Raw genomic sequence first — 22,242 nt, forward strand, 5'->3', positions numbered from 1 at the left:
AGTATTTGTAACATAAAACATGGCGCCGGGTTCCCCACCTGAACGCCCATGCGCTCGCTCGCCCATGCGCTCGCTCGTCAATTTGACGAGCGGCAATCGTTCCCCAAACACGCTCGTTCACGCGTTGCTGCTGACATCCCAGTCAGTTTTGATGGGCTAGAAACTCCAGCTGCCGAAACAAAACCCTGAGTCAGTTCACTTCGTTCCGTCCATATAAATCCTGGTGCTTGTGGCTGAATGCCAGCAGAATAGTGACAGCACACAGTTTTTGTAGCATTGAAGGCCTCGTGATGTACCGCGGGGGTGCTATGTGCTGTCAGAAGCACTCGCAGCGGCCTGGACTGCTGGGGAGGCTTGACCACTGAAGCGCAGTGGTCGCAGGGCCACCATGGCTTTGCCACCCGATCCAGAGGCAGGTGGTGCACAGGTACGCCTCGTGTATCGGTCCAGACGACCGCGCGAAGCATTTGCACGCCCCTATTGTTCGCTTCCGCATTGGAGTTGATTTCCACTATATCTGAGGATTGCTGCAGCTATTATTGCATGTATCAACGGCCTTGGGGTCAGCGCTGTGTCGGACGCTGAATGTTCAGTGTTTCAGACGCCTAGAGTGCTAATTGCCGCTAATTGACACTGTAGGCATTTGTGTACCGCGACGCTTCCGCACGCGGCATGTACGCGGGCCTGGCACCACACTTCAACGACAGGAGGCTCTCAGATATTGTCATCCTGCGACCTGATGGCAGGAGCAGTGAGTCGCGGCACGTCGGCGTGTGGGCAAGCCGGGAATGGGCTTGGCATGCCAGAAAGGACTCAGGGGTACAGGGGGAAGGCGCAGTCTGCTGCTCAGGTCCAGCTGCACGCAGTTCCTCAGCAGTCAGAACTGCGTGCGGGGCCCGCATGACACAACCCACGACAGCTGACTGCTCAGTTACAGATCCAGAATGCACAGGCACGGGCTGCAGTATGGGTTCAGCATGTACCGCATGCGTCTTCTGCACGGGTTTTCCCACAGCCTGCACAGCAGCAGCAGCAGCAGCAGGCGGGACGTAGGCTCACGCGGGCAGGCTGCAATCAAGCTACTTGCCGCCGGCGGTTTAGTTGCATCCGCCGCCCAACTAGCTTTACAACCATACTCGCGTAACCGGGACATGCATTTCTGGCAATGCGAATGGCTTTCGAAGCGTATGCATGCCACACGCGTGTACGTCCAGTCACTGCCTGCCGGCGGTGGCGGCGTGACGTACGGGATGAGATGTATTGACTAGATAGAGCCGTACGTACACGTAGTGCTTCACGTTGACTTTGCTGTAGTTTTTTTCTACTTGCCACGGTTTCTTGCTATCATTCACCATCATCTCTGTCTCAGCGTGTGCTCCCTGCCTGCCTGCAGTCTACGCACACCAAGTGGTGCTGGCAGCGTGCTCGCGGAAATTCTCAAACGTCTTTGGGCACGGTAAGCCGGAGAACGAAACTGAACTGCTGACAACCATACAAGCATGCATGTAAGGTCGCGTATTTTGATAGTGCATGGGAAACCCACAGAAACACAGAAGGGCTCGAGTCCAGCAGGACCTCATCAGATGGAATGCACTTCGTGCGCGCGAGTGTATGTGGGCATACGTATGCACCGAGCGAGTTAGGGGTGTATCCGTCCGAACGCGCTGTTGCATGCATGGGGTCTATTTCTGACCGTAATGTAAGACGCGCCGTTTACCTACTTCGTTCGCCGTTGGCCGTACTCGTTGCTATGCGACCCCTTTGAAAGTCCGACCCCTTATTACTTTGGTAGTCAGGCAATGCTGCTGTTGCTGGGGCCGCGCGAGTGACATGACACCATCAACGCTGCCGGTAGAGCGCATAGGATTTCCGAGCAACCAATACCCTAGCTAGCTACCCAGACCGTAGGTAGCTGTTGATACTCATAGCCTGCTGCTGCCGTGCGTGCCTGTACGCGCACCCGCAGGTGAGGCCACTGGCAAGGAACTGCCCATCCAGGGAGTGGACAGTGAGGCTTTGGAGCTGGTGCTTTCCAGCTTTTACCGAGGCGAATGCAAGTTGACGCCCACCACTGTGGTGCCCATCTATGATGTGTGCCTGAAGCTGGAGGTGCGTGCGTGCGTATACCCGCCCGCTACATGACCGGCAAGCAGTGCACGAAGGGAAGTAAAGGCGGCCTACATGCGGCGCACTATTAGCATGCACGCACTGATGATTGGACGAACTTGTGTCAGCACGTAGCCCTGAATAATGCCTCGCTCTAATATGCTCCATCCTTACAAGCAATTCAGCAGCAGCAGCAGTACTAGGCATGACTGATGTCTCTGCAACCCTGAATGTCACGCGCCAGCTATTACAAACTATATAATCTAGCAGCACCAGCTGGACTGCATCAGTTGGGCATGTGCAAGCCCGCCGCTGGTCGACAGGGCGCACTGCTGGTGGTCAATCCGTGCGTCTATGGCAGGCGGGCGATGGATGAATGAAACCCACACATCTCCGCAGTTGGCCAAACTGGTACTGAAATATAATCGTCGTATGTAGACATGACTGCATGCTGGGTGAAAGCAGACACGTGTCGGTGTGTATGCGTCCATGTTACTCTTCGCTGCGCTGTCTGGGTGCTATGTATCTGTATGTGCAGTGCGTGTCAAGTAAGAGCACCAGCCATGCTGTTCTTTTGCTCATCTAAAAGTAGAATAAACGGACAGACACAGCTGCCCAGCAGCAGCCCCAGTCAACTTGCATAGCCTGACGCGGCGGGCGTATGTAACTGATTGTTGCTCATTACTACACGCAAACAGCGCATGCGTTCATGTACCAAGCAATCAACCCATGTACTCTGCCATGTGCGTATGCGTGCACAGGTGCCCGGCCTCACCTCTGCCTGCGAGCAGTTCCTGCAGCGCAGCATGGGCCCTGACACCTGCTGCATGTACCTGGAGGCGGCGCTGGCGGTGCTGCTGGAGCACACGGTCAAGATGTGTCTATCCTACGCCAAGGACAGGTGCGTGTGCGTTCGCGGGTGTACATGCAAGTAATGAAATGTGCGCAGCTGGGCACGTACGGCACGAAGCTAAGTGCCGTGTTCATAAAAGTTGCACGCACGCACGAATGAGGGTTAACTGCCGTGTTAATAAAAGTTGCACGCACGGCACGAATGAGGGTTAACTGCCGTGTACATAAATGTTGCGTGGCACGAAAAAGGCTGACTGCCATGAATATTGTTGCTGCACGGCGGCACAAATGAGGCTAATGCCATGAACATACATTATTGCTGCACGGCACGAATGAGGCATAGATAGCTAGGCCTTACATGGCTTACCAGCATGTCGCCAAGTAGGCGTGCGTGCATTGTTCTTTCGTCATGAAACCCATCGCCGTCTATTACTTTATTTGTGTAATCGATGCTGCGCAGGTTTGAGGAGATTGCCGCTGCGCCATCCTTTCTCAGGCTCAGCACCAAATCTGTGCGACTGCTGCTGACATCGACCCGAAACAGTGGCAGCGGCATTAACGACATCAGCCTAGCACGAGCGCTGGCGCGCTGGGCCGTCAGTAAGCCTGATCACTTGTCGGAGTGCGAGTCAATCTTCAAGGAGCTGAATGTTACTACGACGGCGCTGCTGCAGCTACTGCAGTCCGCGGACTTCGTGCATGCGCTGCAGGGGCAGCAGAAGCCTGGCACAGGTCAAGGCAGCACGGCAGCAGCAGGCGGTGGTGGTGGCGGCAGTGGCGGTGCTGGTGGTGGCGGTAGTACAACTGGCCGCCAGCCGCCCCCGCCGTTGCCACGACAGCAGCAGCAGCAGGCGGGACTGGCCGCACCTTCCGCCGCACCACAACAGCAGCAACTACAGCAGCAACAGATCGGTGCAGGGCACGGGCGAGAGGGCGACCGCGGTACCTTTGGGTACGCCCCGGATGCGAACAGCCGAGACGCCCGCGAGGGTGCAGCAGGTGGTGGTGGCATGGGCAACGGCCGGCTGGGCGGCGCCAGTGGAAGCCCGGCACACGTGGCCGGCGCGCATATGCAGCAGGGGCAGGCAGCAGGCACAGGAGGGCCGCCGCCGCCGCATGCAGGTGGACATTCTGCGCAGCAGCAGCTCCGCAACTCGCCCATGCTGGCGAGCGGCGGTAGCGGCAGCAGGGCCGCAGAGCGCGGCGGGCCGACGGATTACGGGGAAGGCCCCCCCGGCGGCATGCGCCCCCCAGCAGCTGCAGCAGGCACAACAGCGGAGCGTGGAGACCGCTACGACCGCACAGGATGGTACAGCGGTGGCGGCAGCGGCGCTGGCCGGGGCCTTGCTGGTCAAGCAGGACCGCCGGGCAGCGGCCTGACCGCTGGCCGACCGGGAGGCGGCCGCAGCTCGCCGCCGCCGCCTTTTGGGCGCCAATCACACCTGGTGGAGCATGCGGCAGGAGCAGGGGCCGGCTCGGAAAGAGTCGGCGGTATAGACGGCGGGCCCTTTCAGCGCCGGTCGCTGCCGTCAGAGCTGCTGGCCGGCGGGCCTGGCATCGGTGGTGGTGGCGGTGACGACGATAGACAGGCGTACGCACGGCGGTACGGCGGTGGCAGCGACCGTGCCGCGCCGGACAGCGAGCTCGCTGGTGCTGCGGCAACGACGCGAGGCGGCGGCGGCGGCGGCGGCGGCAGCGGCGGCGGCGGCGGCGGCGAACGTGACAACCTCGTGGCGGTGCCGCTTCCGGTGCTGGAGCAGCTGGGTCTCACCGTGCGTCTGACCTCCAGCGGCGCACTGGCGGCCACTGGCGGGCCGCTGGGCTCCAAGCAGGTGCCGCTGTCGGTGTCGGGCTCGGGCCGGTCAGGGCCGCTGATGGCGATGCTGCCGGCGGGCCTGGTCAAATACCTGCAGCAGGTCGGCTCCGGCGGCCCCATGCCGTACGAGGCGGGCGGTGGCAGCGGCCGCAGCGGCGCGGGCGGGGCTGCAGCAGGCCGCCTGGATGACGGCAGTCCGCCGCTCCCACCGGGGCTTCTACCGCCGCAGCAGCACCAGCAGCAGCCACGCGCGTATGGGTCAGCAGACCGGGCATTGGACCGGAACGGGGGCTCGGGGTTGTCGCCGCATGCGGCCGGGCCATCAGGGCGAGGGGGCGCGGGCTTGGGCCCACACCAGCGTTCCTCCTTAGACATGCTGAGCACGGTCGCGGCGAGCGCGGAGGAAGAAGCAGGATTCGTGGACATCCCCGGCCTACCGCGACTTGGGCAGACAGGCGGCGGGCGACTGATGGCGCCGCGTAGCGCGAGCCTGGGGCTTGGAGGCCTGGCCACAGAAGTCGGCGCGAGCGGCGGGCGCAGCGGTCGGTTTGACCTGCTGGGTCTAGGCGGCCTTGCGCCACACTTGACAGCCGACGGTGGCGTTGCAGGCCGCTGGTCGGTGCCGGGCGCGATTGCCGGCACAAGCGGCTCACTGCTGCCGCTTGGCGGCTCGCTCGGTGGGCCCGGCGACCTGCTTGGCGGCGGCCTGAACGGCGGCAGCCGGGCGCCTCTGGGCGGCATGTCCAAGCGGCAACGGCCTTCCCCGGAGGACCTGGACCCAGACCACGAGGAGCCCGGGCTGGGTCTGGGTGGAGCAGGAGGCGGGCGTGGTGGCGGCTTGACGCCTGGCGGCGGGGCGCGGGCCCGCGGCGGCGGCGGGTACGGCAGCAAGGGGCCGCTGCTGTGCCACGTGGACGACTGCAACGTGGACCTGAGCAGCCTCAAGGAGTATCACCAGCGCTTCAGGATATGCGACTTCCATTTAAAGGTGCGCGCAGACAGTCACGCACATTACCGCGCGCTACATGTTGTGAATGCATCAGTGCAACGACAGGAAGTAGATAGAGCCCAATATCTACTGACATACCGTACGCACGTCCATGTTAGTTAAGTGTACATCGTTTGCCGTTTGCAAGTCGCACGCCATTGGAACATAGACCTGTTGAATTGGGTAAGCTGCAACGTGGGTACGCTTGAACATGTACGCTTACCGAGCAGAGTGCACGGCGGCCGAGAGCTGATACCGTATTCCTTCTACATTTCCGTCCCTGCTGCGTGTATGCGTTCAGGCGGAGGTGGTCTTGCGGGAGGGCATCCCGCAGCGCTTCTGCCAGCAATGCGGCCGCTTCCACCTGCTATCAGAGTTTGATGGCACCAAACGCAGCTGCCGTGCCAGGTGGGTGTGTGGTGGATCCACGCACCGTTCGAGTACAAGCTTAGGACAGCTCCCAGAACACCCTGCCACGCACGGTTTGAAGGCTGGCCGTGTGCCTAGATAGTTGCACCAGTTGTGCCTGCTCGCCATGTGGCCAGCAGACTGCACGTGCAAGGACATGTAGTAGTATATATAACTTTGCTGATGAGCAAACATGTTGATGTCATTATTGCTGCAGGCTGCAACGCCACAATGCCCGTCGACGCAAACGGCCGGACCAGCGAGGTGCGTGTGTGTGCGTGCGTGTGCGTGTGTGTGTGTGTGTGTGTGCGCGTGTGTGCGTGTGTGCGTGCGTCTGTGCGTCTGTGTGTGTGTGTGTGTGTACGTGTGTACGTGTGTATATACGACAGCCACGTCTGAACTAACATGCAAGGGCACATGCGCACGCCGTTAGTATTATACAATTCGTGGGCCATGACGCTGTACAATGGAGACTGCAGTTACTTCTGCATGGATCATTTACCGGCCACCCCGAACTGCTGCTTGCGTGTGAATGGTGCTGACGACGTGCTGTCTGTCGCCTTTCCTGGCGTGCTTCTGCACCATTCTCTGTATGTGCTTCAGGCGACAGCGACGATGTGCCGCGACGGGTAGGTGGCACCTGCAAATGCTGCATCAGTAAATAGCTCAGCAGCCATTGCAAGGAAAGACCGACGTAGGACTCGGGCACAGTGAAATACCTGTCACTACGAGAGAATTTGTGTGCACTTGCGCCTGACGCTACTTACTGATGTTCATCACATTACTATTTTGCGCAGCAGCGGCCCGTCTACCAGACGATGCGCCAGCCGCCGTACCTGTCGGCGGGTGTCGCGGCCGGCAACATGGCGCTCGCGGCCGCAGCTGCGGCGGCTGCTGGCGTCGGTGCGCCACTGTCAGGTGGCGATGCCGGCGGCCTACACATCCCCGACCTTACGTCGCTCCCGCCCGCCGGGTCGTCCGGTGACGGGCCGCACGCGCAGCTGCCGCTAGACCTACAGCAGCTGCTGGCGCAGCAGCACACGCTGCCGACCGGCGGGGTGGCGGGCTGGCCGGATGGCTGGCCCGGCGGCGGCGGCACGGCGGACGACGCCGACGGAGACGGCGACTACGATGCGGAGGACAATGGCGGTCCGTCGGGCGACGACGCGGCCATGGAGGGAACGCCAGAGGACGGCGACAACCGCTTTACGCCGCAGCAGTTGCAGCAGCAGCAGCAGGCTGGCGCGATGCGGGGCGGCGGCAGCGCTGCTGCTGGCAGCGGCATTCGTTCGCAGATCATCCGTGACATTTTGATGCAAGCGGAGGAGCGGCAGCAGAGCGAGCAACAGCAGCGCCAGCAGGCGGCTGGTCAGGGCCAAGGCCAGCAGAACGCGGCGCCGCCCGCCGCTGCGTCAGGCGCCCGGGCCTCGTTGCTCGACCTGGCGATGGCGGTCAGGGCCCAGGAGGGCGAGGCCAGGCCTCCTGATGCTGCCGGCGGCACAGCTGGCGGCGGCCGGACGCCCAAGCAAGGCGTGGATATGGACCAGCAGCAGTCAGCAGGTGCGGCTCGCGGTGCAGGTCTGGACGGCAGGTCTGGAGCAGCAGGGGAAGCGGCAGACACCGACGGTGTGCCGCCGGCGACCGCAACAGCAGGTGGTGGCGGCGCCAGTAATGTCGGTGACGGTAACTCGCCGCGGCGGCCGCAGCAGCCGTCGACAGCAGCTATGCCACAGCCGCCGCCGCAGGCGCCCTCGCCGCCACCTGCTGTGAAGATCAAGCTGGAGCCGACGACGTCGGCAGATGTAGCAGACGGCGCGCGTATGCCAGCGGATGCAGCAGCAACTGCCACGAGCGCCGCCGGTGATGATACCCGTGCAGCAGCAGCTGCGGCCGGCGGTGGCAAGTAAGGCCGCTTGAGGAAATGCATGTGGCCGGCAATGCATGGAGCGAGGGTGCCGCGAAGTGCGCGCATTCAGAGGGTCTGGAAGGCGCGGATTGGCTGTGTCCAAATGCTGTCGGAATAATCAACGGCAGCGAGATCCGTAAGCTTGGCACGTTACTTCCTACAAACTGAAGTTCTTTCTAAGGAGCCAATGAGTTCGTTACAAACGCATGAAACCGCATGCCTTCGGACTGCGCAAAACATGGCACAGCTGGCTGTGGAGAGGTGGTGCACTGGCGGCTTGCCCCAACACTACGGGATGGCCGTAGGGTCGATGGCGCACCCGAAATGGGTATGGCTGATGGCGTGCATAGCGCAACCCGGCGTCGCCAGCTGGCCGCTCACGGTTGGAATGGTACTTCGGTGTACTGGGGTTGGTGCCAATCTCGTCCATTGCGGCATGTGTCTTGAGGATTGGTGTATGTCTGGCGAGGTAAGGAGGGTCTCAATGGCTGAATTCGGCGGTATGGAATGCATGGCGCGTGTCTATAAGCTGTGTGTTTTGCCGTATGGTGGCGGCGTGTTTCTGGACAACGTGCTTTTTTTTGCTTACCGCAGCACCCGCAAAATGCCGTGGCGCGTCTGGGTTCCATCCGTGCTGAGCTTACTTAAGCTCAACGCGCGTTGCGAGATGGTCTAGCTAGTTGGTTGTGGCCGCCGGTCGGTATGGGTTTGTCGATGGCTCGATTCTCTTACACACTGTTATCGACAGATGCTGAACATTAGGCCGACCAACACCAAGTGTGGACTAGGGGTTGCGCACGGGTTGGTTTAAGGGAGACGTTAGCCAATCCATGGACCAAACTGATATTCGGTGTCAGCCTCCGTAACGTACCACACCATCTTTGAAATGCTTAGAACCTGGGACGCACGTATGCCGTGTCGAGCGGGTGCTAAGTGGAACATGGGCACAGGTGTGAAGAACGCTGCCACGGGTTGAGGCCGGTATGCGGACGCTGGAGGTGGGTGAGTGTTGATTGCGTGCACCACAGGTTAGCTTGACAGCTGACCGGGTAACGCAGGACCAGCGTCGGCAAGCATTGTAGAGTGGCCGCTCACTGTTGGTCGCCGAGTGGTCTGAAGCATTCTGATGGGCGTGAGCTGGGGCCGGAGGCGGCGGACCAGGTGGGTGGATTGCTCGCGCGTATCAGCAAGTTAAAGTGGCGCCGCCAGCTCCCTCGGCTACCAGTGCATGGCTGTGTGCGTTGGCGACGGGAGCCTGACAGCCGCTTTGACGGTGTGGCCAAGAACTGCGGTAACCATGGGGCCCGAAGCCAGGGCACTCCGCAAATAATTACGGCACATACGCCCTACGTTTCTGTACCGTGAAGGGGCGGGTAGCTACGCCATCTATCAGAGTGGTGCATGCATGACATCGAACATGACATCCTGACGGAGTCCATACTGCGAACTGCTCCGTGTGCTGCACAAGTTGCTGCACTTGCAGCTGTATGTGCCCATACACGTACGCATCGTAAGTGACTCCGGCCGTCTGGCCGGGCTTCGTTTTGTTGTTTACTTTACACGTACGCAGCAGACAAGCAATGGCGGGTACTGGGTTGTGCGCAAGGGGCAAGGGGTCCATGGAAGGCGGCAGGGGTTCGGGATGTACGTATGTCATTTGTTCGCCATATTATTCGGGATTGGGGTACCGTATGCACGCACGTACGTCGGACGGAGGATCATGGTAGGAAGCGTGTGGTCGGGTATGGCTGCAAGGTTAGTTGTGGGTATGTTTACAGGGGCAGCAGCGGTATTGCTGGCTGAAGGCTTGCATGCGCATACTAAATTTCGGCAAGCCTGACAAGGCGCGCACGAGTGCGGCGACAGGGGCCTTGCCGTCCAGGTTGTAAAGTAGGTAGGTGGGAGCCATTCCGCACGGGGTTAGGAGACGCCTACACGAGGCCGCTTGCGACGAGGCAGCTGGACACTGTACGCTGGACTAGCATGGCACTTCAATGCAAATTTTGTATGGCGGTAGGGAATAAGGCATGGCATGCCTTGCACCAGGCAGGGAAAGGCCAGGGATTAGCATCCAGGATGCCCCCAACGCTTAATGTGGCTTAACGGTATCGATGTTGCATGCAATTAGCGAAGCCATTTTGGAATTGCGTGTGTCTGATGAGAGTACTGCTGTGTGATAGGGTATGCATGGAGCGGGGAGAGACGGCATTACCTTATCGTCTGGATGGAAAGAGAGTCGTCCTGGTGCTGATAGGACTCTCACATGGTCTGCATGGATGGCAACATGGCTGCGGGGATCTCGTACGCCTGCGCTAAGTGCTGTGACTACGCAAGGAGTGAGTGTTTAGTGAACGGTACTGCTGCATGTTCGGGATGTTCCGCTTTGTTGATGGTTCGGGTAAGGTTCTACCGCCAAGCAAGAGCACGCACGCCACTTCAACTGCCTTTTCTTCTCTTTTCTTCCCTTCCCCCCATATGCTGCTGGGCGTCGGTGGCGCTGGTGTTTCCAGGTTGGTCCCGCACACCCCGTGCCACACCCCGCGTTTCGCCAGCACGCCAGCGACCCACCAGCCCAGCAGTTCCCTGGTTTCATTTGGTACATGGCGGCTCTCGGCGGCCTCCGCAGCGGACGGCGGTTACCGTCCGTTTGAGGTAACATGTCAGCTCTCAGTGCTTTCTGCTGACCGCTTTCACTGCTTGCAACTGTTGCAAGCGACAACAACCTCCGCTACCATCTGCATTCGCATTCGCATTTACGCATTTCAATGCCTTTACGCCGGTGGCAACAGCGGTGCAGCAGCGACGCTCCCACGTGTGCGTGCGGTAGACGACGCAAACAGTGCCCTGCAAATATATAGTATAATGGCGGTTCTGGGACAGCTCCGACTAACCCCCAACCAACTCGTGTACGGCACGCCACGCCCCCTCAGCCGTACAGGAGTTAGCATGGCAGTCGGCAGCTGCGCAAGTGTGAGCAGGTAGTTGTACGGTTGCCCGGCTCGGAAGCTACCTGACGTCCTGACTGTAGTGGCGCACACGGGCAGTTGGTGCTAGTCGGCAGGCGCGGAAGTGGGAGCTGGCAGTTGAGCGCGCACGCGTTTGGGAAGCTGCGTCTGGGCACGGTGGAGCGCACGGCGGGTGTGGCGGTTGGCGCGGCGCGTGAGTGGGAGTGCATAGTCGCGCGCGTGTCGTTTAGGAAGCTGCGTGTGTGTGTGAGCTGCGTGTAAACTTAGAGAGACGCATGGGGCACGAGCGGGCGGGGCGCAGGGGAATTCGGCGGAAACTAGGCGGCGGCATTCCGTTACAGAGAAACAGCACACTGCTGCGACATGCTCATGGGCTCAGCGTTGCTGCCAGCGCCACCAGCGGGCGGCTCAGACCCCACACGCAGCTCACCGCCCTCCCCGCTCTGACCCGAACTGCCAGCACCCAGCCCCAGCCGAGGTCGATGCGCGAGACGACCCTGCCGCACGCGCCCCAGCCCCCCCCCCCCCCCCGGCGCCCGCCGCAACCGCCATCGCCGCGCCACGCTGCCCTGCTGCGGTATGGACACTGCGCGTGACGGCGGCATGGACAGCTACTGCTGCTGCGGGCGCTGGTGCTGCGGGCGCTGGTGCTGCTGCAGCGCCTGCACGAGAGGCGCGGGGAGCGCCAGCGCGGGCGGCGGCGGCAGCTCCACGCGCTCATCGCCATCTCCCAGACCCTCCTCCCCGCCGTCCGCCGGCAATGGCAGCGGCGGCGGCAGCCCGAGATCGCCCAGGGGGTCGCTGAGCGACAGCAGCGGCTGGCTGGAGAGGTCAACGGGCGGCACCTGAGTTTGTGCGGTGGGGGGTAAGGTGGTACACGGCAAAAAGGGGAATTGGCCGAACCTCAAGTCCCGAGTAACAGGTTACGCCCAGCCCAGGCGCAAGCAAAAGCAGATATACGCCCGTGCGCCCACAAGCTCTCGTTCCTGTTACCAGTATCACGTTACCATAGATCCAGAGCGGCTGTGGAACGCTGATCGAGCGCCAGAGGGTGGGAACTGAGCTGGTGGCTGGTGGCGAGCTGATAAGCTGTGTGCGCGCTCGAGTGGGAGGTAGAAAGGGGCGGTAGTATGGCCGCGTGCCCCAAGACAGTAGTGGAGGTGGCACTGCCGGGCGTGGCGCACCCATTCCCAATTGCACGGGGATGGCGGGGTGTGCGGGCGGGAAAGAGACGTGCTGTGGTGTGGGGCGTGCGTCCTAAGTTAGGTGGCTGTGGCACTGCCGGGCGCGGCGCGCCCTTCCCACTTGGCGGGCTGCGCAGGCTGTATGTCGCAATTCACATGTCGGCATGTCGCAACCTGACCATGTCAAATAATGTGCACACACCCATATGCCCGCGTATAAACCCGAATGCACTCAGGAGTTCAAACCCTATGCGGAGCCGCCGACTCCGGTGGCCATATCCTTGACAACCTACAACTCCGCGCCATGTACATCAAACGCCACAACATAGCCGTCCAAACAATCGCTCGCACCTCGTCCCGCGGCAAAGTCGGCGGCGAATACATGGTCATGGACGCTACATCACGAGACCACCTACCCGACTACGCCGACAGCACCCGCCTGCCACAATGGCTACTGCCCAACAAGGTGCCGTGGGCGCCCGACAGACACCTGAAGTACCGGCTCGACATCCTGTTGGTCCCTCCAATAAAGCTGGCGGCAGCCAAATCCCCCGACTTCCACATCATACCCGCCCCCAACCACACCGTCTACATTCTTGAGATCTCCCTGCGCAACCACGCGACGTCGGATGGAAGGTGGAGTACACGGCGAGTACACAAACGGCCATCAGTCTGGGCCAGGGGAGATGCCTGGTCTGGGCTTTGCAGGCACCTCCATTCGCTCCTCACCGAGATGGGCGCGACCCACCACCAAGCACGCTCGTGCTGCGACTCCCTGCACGACCATGCAGTAGCCAGCCTCAATAACATAGTACGCGCGCGCAGGCGTCTCGAACGCGGGCAGCCCTTGGGCGACCCCGGCGGGAGCTAAGAACGTGGCGGGGTGCAGGCCCCGCCTGCACGCCCGCCTCTCTCAAGTAGCGGGGGTGTACCATCCATCAAATACGAATCCGTCATAAAACATGCATGGTGTGAGATGGCTGCCCAGGCTGCAGACTTCCCTGCCCCTTGCTTCCCTGCCCCCTGCCCACTCCGCCTTCCGCTCTGGTCTACGTACGCATTAGTTCCGCAACACTCGTCAATTGCTTACCGGGCCCTGCTACTTTCAGCTCACGTCCACGCGGCGGCCTGCCTCTTCATGCATCCATGCTCATGCGCGCCAGGCTCATCTAACCTGTCATTGGCGACTCGAAAGACAAAGGCACACGATGCACGTTGCAAAGGCCTGACGGGGGCGCTGCCGGGCTGTTACTGTGGATGGGGTGTGTGCGTGTCTGTCGGGGGCATGGTGGGGGGTTGCACGCCGGCTCGCAGTTTCCGGAGGCCATTGACCAGACTCCTTGACCTCCTCAAATATTTGGCTATGAGCTTGGGGATGTGGTCATGCATCACTACCATAGCGGCGCGAATCCCAACGGTGACAGTGCGTATCCCCCCACACCGTACACACATTCCGACCATCGCAACTGCTACGCACCTCACCACTGTCTTCACCCAGCGTCGCCCCACAAACAGACATTCCGGCTGCCTGTTCTATCTGCAGCTCCATGGCAGCTGCGACCCCTCCGCCCATCGCCTCCCATGGCCACGGCTGTCACAGGCCAATTGCACCCTTGCGCGGCCAGGTTGCCAAGTAATTCCGAGGCCGTTACGCTGCAGAGGCTTGGAAGACTGCCAATGTATGATTGTGTCTTGTCTCGCGGCCCATGCTCGCGGCCGGCCCCACTAAAGGGTGTCTTCCATGGGTGGTGAGCCGTGTTTCACGGCACGGCACTCCTTGTTATGGCCGCTCTCTCAACACTAATCTCCTGACCCCTGACCACACAAACCAACCTCCTAATCGCAACGATGTCCGCCACCACCACTTGCCCCCATACTCTTCGCGGTTGATGCTCGCCGGGCAACCCACTTGTAGCTGAGGGGCTGAGGCTGGGGCTGAGGCTTACACACAGACTGCAAAAGATCCTCAAAATGTCCACACCGCCTAAGCTCCAGATGAGCGATATTCCGCAGGAGCTAATCGACCAGCTCAAGGACCTGGTGCGCAAGGAGGTGCGCGCGGAGCTGCAAAAGAAGGAGCCTCCGCGCGGTAAGTGCGATGCTGATGCGCAGCGGTTCTGGTACCGCGGCTGGGGCTGAGGCTGGGGCTTGGAAGATTTCCTACCAATCTGCGCCTGCCTGCACTCCGCGCAGACGTCCTTGTGGAGGCTCTGGGGGCCTTGTATGCTTTGATAATGAGGACAAGCTCGAGGGCACACGCTAAGCAAGAGTGAGTGCTCCTGCTCGGAGACTGGCTGGGTGTGCTGGCGGGGCCAGTCGGGACCTCCTCGTGCTGTGGGAGAACCCGCGGGGCAACGCGGCGCTATCTTTTGTCCTCTCGGTTGTCCTGCTGCTAATGCCGGTCGTCAAGCGGTTGGTGAAGGGTTTGGGCTGGCGAAACTGATGGGAACTGGTGGCGGAAATGATGGGGTAAGCCTGCGGACAAGTGGAATGAGGAGCTGAATTTTTATGCACTCTGAACTCATGCATGCAGTGAGTCATGAGATTGAGTACTTTGGATGCCTATATAGATTGAACATGCACACGTGGCCTGGCATCTGAAGGGACATGGTGCCTCGGTGGACAGGGGTCTGATGCTGCAAAACAGCATGACACAGTACTAGGAACTGTATTCTCAAGAAGCTGTTGTTTTCATTCTCAATAAAGAACACCATGTGAGGGTTGTAGTGAAGACCAAGGTTGTGTACGAAGTTACTTACCGTGTGGTTGTTTGTGTGTGGTGAGCCAGGCACACGGGGAGGGCACCATGCCGAGGGGTCTGCATATGTTCCCCTCACTCATGCGGCCGATGTAGCTACTCAGACAAGTTGCAATGGCTTTTACGTGCCACATATATTGCAGACGTCAATAGACTTTAACGTTTGCGGACGATTATGCAAACAAATGTTACATGCTTTGCACCAACGGACTCTGTAGCTCCAGTACAAGGCTCAATCTAACGTTTAGCAACCACAAAGTCTTCGAACGTGCGATTAAGGCTCAAAGCAACCCTTTGGAGACTAGTCGTGACCTGGAGTCGGGGTCGCGAGGAGACCTCCTCTTCGTTCAATAAGTAGTTTCACAACATACGCCGATCTTAATAAATCGACGGCAGCAAAGGAAGCGGAATTTCTGGTTTCAGTGTGCGGACAAACAGGCTAATCTGAGCCCATGTCTACTCGCTTTACATTATGCACATATACGATAGAAGCTTTAGCAAGCCGGCTGGCTAGAATATGCATGTCGGTTTGGGCACGTTTTGGTCCATGCATGCCCACCTGTGCAAACAGGCACGCGGGTTGTTCTCCCAGCCCCCATAAGATTTCATGCGGCAGGCATTGACACGCCCTTGGGCGGAGGGCTCCCGGTCTGGTGAAGCGTGTGTGGAAATGTATGTGACTGCTGTGTGGCGGCGGGTGCTGCACTGGAGTACGCGGGCGCGCCTGCCGTCGCCCCTGCCAGGGCCGGCGTCGCCTCAGGGTGGTGGCCCTTCTCCCCGCTGGCTGGGCTGCCGCCGCGCGTGCGGCCCAGCTGGCTCGGGGGCCTGCCGACGCGCTGCCGCTCCCGGCGGCCGACATCGTGAGTGCTACGGCGGAGTCGGTGCAACAGGTGGTGCGGGGGCTTGGATGGTTGCAGTGCGGGGGGCCGCCCATCCTGCTCACTGCCTACACGGTGAAGGCGGGGACCGTGCTACAAATGGCTCCACAGTTAGCCGCCCTGAAGGCTAAGCATTTGCAACATGTGTGCGACGCGGGTGTGTCAGGGGTAGAGGCTGCCCTGGCGGCGGGGGCCTTCGTGTGCACCTTGGCCCGCTTGTGGTCGCTGAAATGGGATAATCATCACAAGGAAGCACTGTGGCGTGTGGCCGCCAACGCTGGGCGTTTCCACGGCATGCTAGCGAGCGTGCGCGCGGCGTTGCTGTTGACCCGTGTTGGGCGTGTGGGGTTGACATGCAGGATGGGGACCGGCGTCACTGGTTTTGGGACTGGCTCTGGGTTTCGAGCCAGAGGATGCTCTAAGTGCCTTCTCTCGCTGAGGAGTTCTGGTTAGTGCGCCCGCCTGCGGGGCTTGCCCCACCTGTGTGGGATGTGGTGTGTCTCGCTGCTATGTCTGCCCTGGACTGTGGTCGGCAGCGTGTGGTTATGGCCGGGCTGGCGGCGCGAGCAAAGCTGCCGTCGGCCCGGGTGCTGGGCATTGGACTTGCCGTCGTAGCTGACTTCTGGGGTCGTCTCCAGACGTTTGTGACTTTAGATATCAGGCCAAAGGGTTGGGACACTGTGCCGTCTGCGCATCCTTTCATATCTCGGGCTGTTGGTGAAGGCATGGTCTTGCGCTTGCCGTATGACGCTGATTCCCCGCCTCCCTCGCCGTGAGAGGTTGTGCGTGGTTGGTGGCTTGGTGTGTGGGCAGGATGCACGTGTGGGCGACCGTTCTAGTACCTGGACGCTTGCGCCCTGGTTAGTACGTGCGCTGTGCGTGTGTGCTGCGGCCTGGACGTTTCCCGGCACTCCTGTGCCTAGGCTTGTGGCGTTGAGGCACAGCGGTGGGGCTCTGGCGGGTTGAGGCTTGGCTAGGACTCACTGTGCGCGGAGTCACACGGACTTTGACCGCGGGAGGGTTTGCAGCAAAGTCGGGGTTGGTGGAGTCAAGTTGGGCCCTGATAGCATGTGATGGCTCGGCGTCTTCGGGTGCTGGGACTGTCCCCTCTGTAACATCCGCATACTTGAGGTCATCAGTGCAAGAAGCTTGGGACTTATGTAAAACAAGGCAGTAGTACTACCACAATTTGTGGTTCAGCCGTGCGGCCCGTGGTTTGACTCTTTTGTACGGTCAAGTCCAATCTCAAACGGTATCATCATTCAAGGACCGCCACCGCCCACGCTGGCGCTCCCCGTCCCTCTTGAGCAAGCGCACAGCAGCAGCAGTAGCCGTCCATGCCGCCGTCACGCGCAGCGCCCATACCGCAGCAGGGCAGCGGTGGCGCGGCGATGGCGGTTGCGGCGGGCGCCGGGGGGGGGGGGGGGTGGCTGGGGCGCGTGCGGCAGGGTCGTCTCGCGCATCGACCTCGGCTGGGGCTGGGTGCTGGCAGTTCGGGTCAGAGCGGGGAGGGCGGTGAGCTGCGTGTGGGGTCTGAGCCGCCCGCTGGTGGCGCTGGCAGCAACGCTGAGCCCATGAGCATGTCGCGGGAGTGTGCTGTTTCTCTGTAACGGAATGCCGCCGCCGAATTTCCGCCGAATCCCCCTGCGCCCCGCCCGCTCGTGCCCCATGCGTCTCTCTAAGTTTACACGCAGCTCACACACACACGCAGCTTCCCAAACGACACGCGCGCGACTATGCATTCCCACTCACGCGCCGCGCCAACCGCCACACCCGCTGTGCGCTCCACCGTGCCCAGACGCAGCTTCCCACACGCGTGCGCGCTCAACTGCCAGCTCCCACTCGCGCGCCTGCCGACTAGCACCAACTGCCCGTGTGCACCACTACAGTCAGGACGTCAGGTAGCTTCCAAGCCGGGCAACCGTACAACTACCTGCTCACACTTGCGCAGCTGCCGACTGCCATGCTAACTCCTGTACGGCTGAGGGGGGTTGGCGTGCCGTACACGAGTTAGTTGGGGGTTAGTCGGAGCTGTCCCAGAACCGCCATTATACTGATTTTCCCTGCAGCACTAAAGACGACTGCATAGTGTTGTGTAAGGCGGTGCGGCAGGGTACGAGCGCGCTCAACGTAGCAGCTTACCAGGGGAGATAACCTCCCCTGCAGATTACGGCCCACCTACGCCAGCAGACTGTCTCAGTACAGCCGACCGCAGGTCTGGCAGCTCTTCACATCACGGACCTAGGCCGGACGGCATGCTTGGTTTGCTAGCTGTGCACGTCCACCAGGGACGTCGCTTTGACTTATCTGAGTTGCCCAGGCTTGTCGGTCAGGAATCTTCCCGGCCGCGGCGGTTTGCCCTGCACTCCTGCAGCAGCGGCGCTGGACCCAGTGGCGCGAGCAATAGCAGCGGGGGGTGTAGTCACCGGTGGTACTCGGCCGCTGGACAGAGCGGACACCAGACCGGCCGGGCCTGTGCTAACCGACACCGGCACAAATGCAATCTGCTGCCTTGGCATTCAAGCAAGGATGACCCCTCTTAACAATGAACAAGTTTTACCCATTGGGTACCACACACGATTTCCTTTGACGTCTATGTATTGGTCAAGGCCCCACATACGATCCGCTCAATACTCGAGGGCACTTCAGAACAGGTCTGATGTGACTGGGCGCCGGTAAACTTTCATTCCGCAAGGCCCAACATTCCCACCATATAAGTAGCTTCACAGGCCCGAGCCCACTCAACCCTTTCACCACCCACAGTGCTTCTAAGCATGCTGCATGTAAGTCCAAGTCGTCCCTAGACCGTCTGGTCTACCACAAGTCAGTCGTGCTGTTACCACACCCACGTACGCAACCAGTTGTAACGAGGCGAGTCGACATCTATGGCTGGACCCGACCACCAAGTCCCGATTCTGCATCGCCCGGCTGAATCGCTGCCGCAGTCCGCAAGCTCCAAACGCACAGTGCCCGGCGCCGTGCACACGCCGGCGTCTACGTACCCAAGACCGCCCGCAGCTGCAGCCCAACTGCACACATGGCTGAGCTGGCCACGCTGCCAGCAGAAGCAGCAGCAGCAGCCAGCACGGCTCCCCCGATAGCGACCGCCGGGCCAGACACAGGCACACAGCAGCCGCAAATTCGGGTCCCGGTCTTACGCCATGCTATGCCCGCAGCCACAGCCATGCGTTCCAGCCTAGTCACGCGCATGCGCTGTTGCGCTGGCAGCCCCAAGCTCACGCGGATGAATAAATAGCACAGGACCCAGCCAGTGGCCTTGCTCGAAGCCCCACATGCTGACGGCTCCACAGGGTGCCCGGTACCCGCGGCATACTCCATTGCCACTCCACCGCAGCTGGGTAGGCCGTGTGCCCGACCGGTTTCCACAAACCAGACTGCCTTAGAAGGTCTCCTGCGGCGGCGGCGCCTTCCACACCCACTTGGTCAGCAGGTATCCGCCGGGGCGCTCCTCAGTGGTGCTGAAGGGATTCTCGGGTATCCCTGACACGCGTGCCTTGACCCGGTGGAAGATGTACTATGCGTGTCGAAGCGGGGTGCGGATAGACAAGAATGCAGGCATGTCAGAGCGTGGTTGCGAGGTAGGGAAAGCGTCAAGCATATCCTGTTCGCAAAGTGGGTGGAGCACCAAGTCTGTGAAGGCACATGTAGGACGTGAACATGTGCCACTGGCTTGGGGATGCCAGGCCGTGCCCTTCCTCCCCTTCCCACGGGCGAACCTGGCCCCTGCTCCCTCCGTGCCGCTGCCCCTGCCCCCTGCCCCTGCCGCCGGCCACCGGCTGCGGGCCCCACCCACCTTGGTGAGCAGGCCTGGGTAGCTCATGGAGCTGCTGTACTCGGTGCGCATGAAGGGCTCCTCCAGCAGCGTCACCTGGGGCCGCAGGCATGCATGGGGAGCCGGTGCAGGCGGGTGAGGGCCCTTGCTATGCCGGGCAGCCTTGCAGGCAGGCTGCGCTAGCGCTAGCACTCCCTAGCAGCTCCAGCCCGTTGCATCACCACAATGCTACAGCCTAGCCACCCAGCCCAGCCACCCAATGCTCCTTCCAGCTTAAGCCGTTGGACCCCACGGCCGCTCAGCTCTCACCACAGCCCCAGCGACACCCAACATTCGATGCATATGTGAGTTGCTGCTATTCTCGCCAGCCTCCCAGCCTCCAGTTCCCCCGTCGCAACGTCAATCATCCCCGCAAGTCCGGGAATTCCTCCCGAGCTCTTTGGCTCCCGCCCTTGTGCCGCGCATCCCCTGTCCATTCCCATTGTGCTCACCTCTATACCATCCCACCCGAAGTACACCTACACCCAATTTATCATCTCCCCGTCCATTATGAACGGCATATCCCCCCAACACACACACACACACACACACACACACACACACATGCACACGCAAACAGGTACACACGCATGCGCACCGTGTAGTCCAGTGGCAGCGCGCTGCTGAGCTCCTCCTTCACTGCCCGGTCCAGCGCCTCGTGCCAGGGCTCGTTGGCCACCATCTTCTCGCTCACCGGCACATTGCGGCGCCGGCTGCGCCCGTCAGGCAACACCTGCTCATCCTCAAACAGGATCTGCAGCAGCACCAGGGGGCGTGTTGAAACGTATTGTTACAGAGACAACAGCATCTCATGTGGTGCGGTGTGGTGTGGATGCGAGCGAGCGCGGGCGGATCTGGGGGTGTGCCGCGCGCATCGGTTTGGCGTCCCATGCTGCCGCCACTGGCCCTGCACGCCTAGCGCAGGTGACCCGATGCCACGCCTTCGCGCCTCGGGTGGCCCAACAACGAAGTCCGACGGCGCCTCATGGTCTAACCGTCCGTGCAATGGCCCTACAAGCGCAGCACCAGCAGGTACGCGGCGCGGCTTGCCCACCTGCCCCCGGCTGTTGAGGATGTGCAAGGACAACACGTTCACGATGCGCAGCGCCTTGCCGCCCTCCAGCTCCAGGACACTCTCCTGCTTGGACACCTGTCAGTTGATAATGATGAAGAGCTGACAGTGAACAGTACGGAATTCAGGGCACATGTTGGCTAGGACCATGTTGCTGGCGGCTCGGCGGCGGCTCTGGGTGGCCTCGGTAGGCGTCAGTCAGGACGCGCCCGCAACCGCCACCTTGCACGCAGCGCCCCCCCCCCCCGGCACTCTCAGCACGTGTGTTGTAAGCGTATGCAAGTCCGCGCGCCCGGCATTAATGCAAGCATGCAAAGCAACTGCACCCAGGTGTGCCGGAAGGGTTGTAAGTGTGACCTGCCTGGGGCTATGCCACAGCTGGGGCCTGTGCCCTACTCTGGTGCTGCCCCCCCCCCCCGGCCTCCCCAGCCTTCACCTCCCTACGGCTCACTAAGACGCACCTCGTCGAACAGCTCGTGGACTGTCTTTGCAAGCCCCTTCCCATACTCGCCCGTGTCGACACCCCCGCACTCCTGCAGACAGGAAGCAGCCCGGATAAAGCATGGGGAAGGCAACAAGCTTGCAGACCGAGCTTGAGCTTTGGAGGGCCAGGTGGAGTGTCCCCGGCATGCCAAACGTACCAGCCATTTTTCAAGCTCTGCTGCGGATGCCCCCGAGAAGCAGGACCGAGACGTGGAGGCCTGGTTGGTCATCGCCATGCTACGAGGAGCCGGGCCCGTTGATTCTGCATAAAGGCAGACAATATGGCGAATGTCTTCTAGGCTACGTCTATGGCTGAAGCGTCAAGCACCCTTGAGCTGGGTCGCTCCTCTGGCGAACGCACCTCGCCAACACCGAGTGCTAAGCTTTGTGGCAGTCCTTGGACACCCAAACACGCGCTGCCAGCCACGCCGATACGCTGTGCTGCCTGCCCTGCTCCGGGCAGCTAGCAGCATCCTTGCAATTCCGCAACCTCAGGAGTCAGCTCGTAAAGCTCATGTTGCGTTGCAGCAATATTTTGTGGTTTTGGGACGACAGAGTAGCTATCCTAAGCTCGAGGGCGGGAACCAGCGGGGCCAGAAGTCACAGTCGCCGAAACACGGGAACAGAGTAATTGTATACAATCGGTGTAAGACCCGAGTCTGCTTGGTAATGTGGCTATGTATAATACATAATTGACAACAGCCGCCCGAAGCACCTGGCCTTCGCCGGCACGCCATCAACCCCATCAACCCCCCGCTCGTCCGGTCCCCGCGACCCCCCCCCCCCCGACCATGCCCCAGCCCGCGTGCTGTGGGGTTCGTGTCCACGCACGGCGGCGACTTGGGCGGGGGCCTCCAGTCAAATCAAAAGGCTTTCCCAGTCTTGTTCGTAGCGCCGGTCGCGCAGCTGTGTCAGGGGTGCCCTTCGCGCCAAGCTTCGCACCGTGCGATCTTGCGTGCGATGCCCTTCCCCGACGCCAGAACTTCGTGTCCC

General features: G+C 61.1%; 4 protein-coding genes across 5 annotated transcripts; 2 read left to right on the forward strand and 2 right to left on the reverse strand.

The window, feature by feature from the left end:
• Positions 1-86: 86 nt before the first annotated feature.
• On the forward strand, positions 87-10,538 carry CHLRE_01g012200v5 (uncharacterized protein). Of its 2 annotated transcripts, none has more exons than XM_043058328.1 (10): positions 87-427; positions 640-751; positions 1,394-1,456; positions 1,967-2,109; positions 2,868-3,007; positions 3,419-5,762; positions 6,064-6,170; positions 6,388-6,434; positions 6,774-6,799; positions 6,968-10,538. In XM_043058328.1, exons 1-10 carry the CDS (start codon positions 389-391, stop codon positions 8,075-8,077), a joined length of 4,131 nt encoding a protein of 1,376 aa, XP_042928242.1. In that variant the 5' UTR covers positions 87-388; the 3' UTR covers positions 8,078-10,538. The 2 variants fall into 2 exon arrangements, with proteins under 2 accessions (XP_042928242.1, XP_001689435.2); XM_001689383.2 differs by having other exon boundaries at positions 6,971-10,538.
• Positions 10,539-11,365: 827 nt separating this feature from the next.
• Positions 11,366-12,106, reverse strand: CHLRE_01g012222v5 (uncharacterized protein). The gene is made up of 2 exons (XM_043058329.1): positions 12,050-12,106; positions 11,366-11,887 (listed from the first exon to the last, which is right to left on the reverse strand). Exons 1-2 carry the CDS (start codon positions 12,050-12,052, stop codon positions 11,654-11,656), a joined length of 237 nt encoding a protein of 78 aa, XP_042928243.1. The 5' UTR covers positions 12,053-12,106; the 3' UTR covers positions 11,366-11,653.
• A 270-nt stretch (positions 12,107-12,376) lies between these two features.
• Positions 12,377-15,186, forward strand: CHLRE_01g012244v5 (uncharacterized protein). The gene is made up of 3 exons (XM_043058330.1): positions 12,377-12,874; positions 13,827-14,315; positions 14,420-15,186. Exons 1-2 carry the CDS (start codon positions 12,615-12,617, stop codon positions 13,861-13,863), a joined length of 297 nt encoding a protein of 98 aa, XP_042928244.1. The 5' UTR covers positions 12,377-12,614; the 3' UTR covers positions 13,864-14,315; positions 14,420-15,186.
• A 3,200-nt stretch (positions 15,187-18,386) lies between these two features.
• On the reverse strand, positions 18,387-21,916 carry CHLRE_01g012300v5 (uncharacterized protein). The gene is made up of 7 exons (XM_001689829.2): positions 21,611-21,916; positions 21,408-21,511; positions 21,228-21,299; positions 20,749-20,844; positions 20,293-20,448; positions 19,677-19,751; positions 18,387-19,397 (listed from the first exon to the last, which is right to left on the reverse strand). Exons 1-7 carry the CDS (start codon positions 21,720-21,722, stop codon positions 19,263-19,265), a joined length of 750 nt encoding a protein of 249 aa, XP_001689881.2. The 5' UTR covers positions 21,723-21,916; the 3' UTR covers positions 18,387-19,262.
• Positions 21,917-22,242: the final 326 nt, after the last annotated feature.

The sequence above is a fragment of the Chlamydomonas reinhardtii genome, chromosome 1 (genome assembly GCF_000002595.2).
Source record: "Chlamydomonas reinhardtii strain CC-503 cw92 mt+ chromosome 1, whole genome shotgun sequence".
NCBI classification, from domain to species: domain Eukaryota; kingdom Viridiplantae; phylum Chlorophyta; class Chlorophyceae; order Chlamydomonadales; family Chlamydomonadaceae; genus Chlamydomonas; species Chlamydomonas reinhardtii.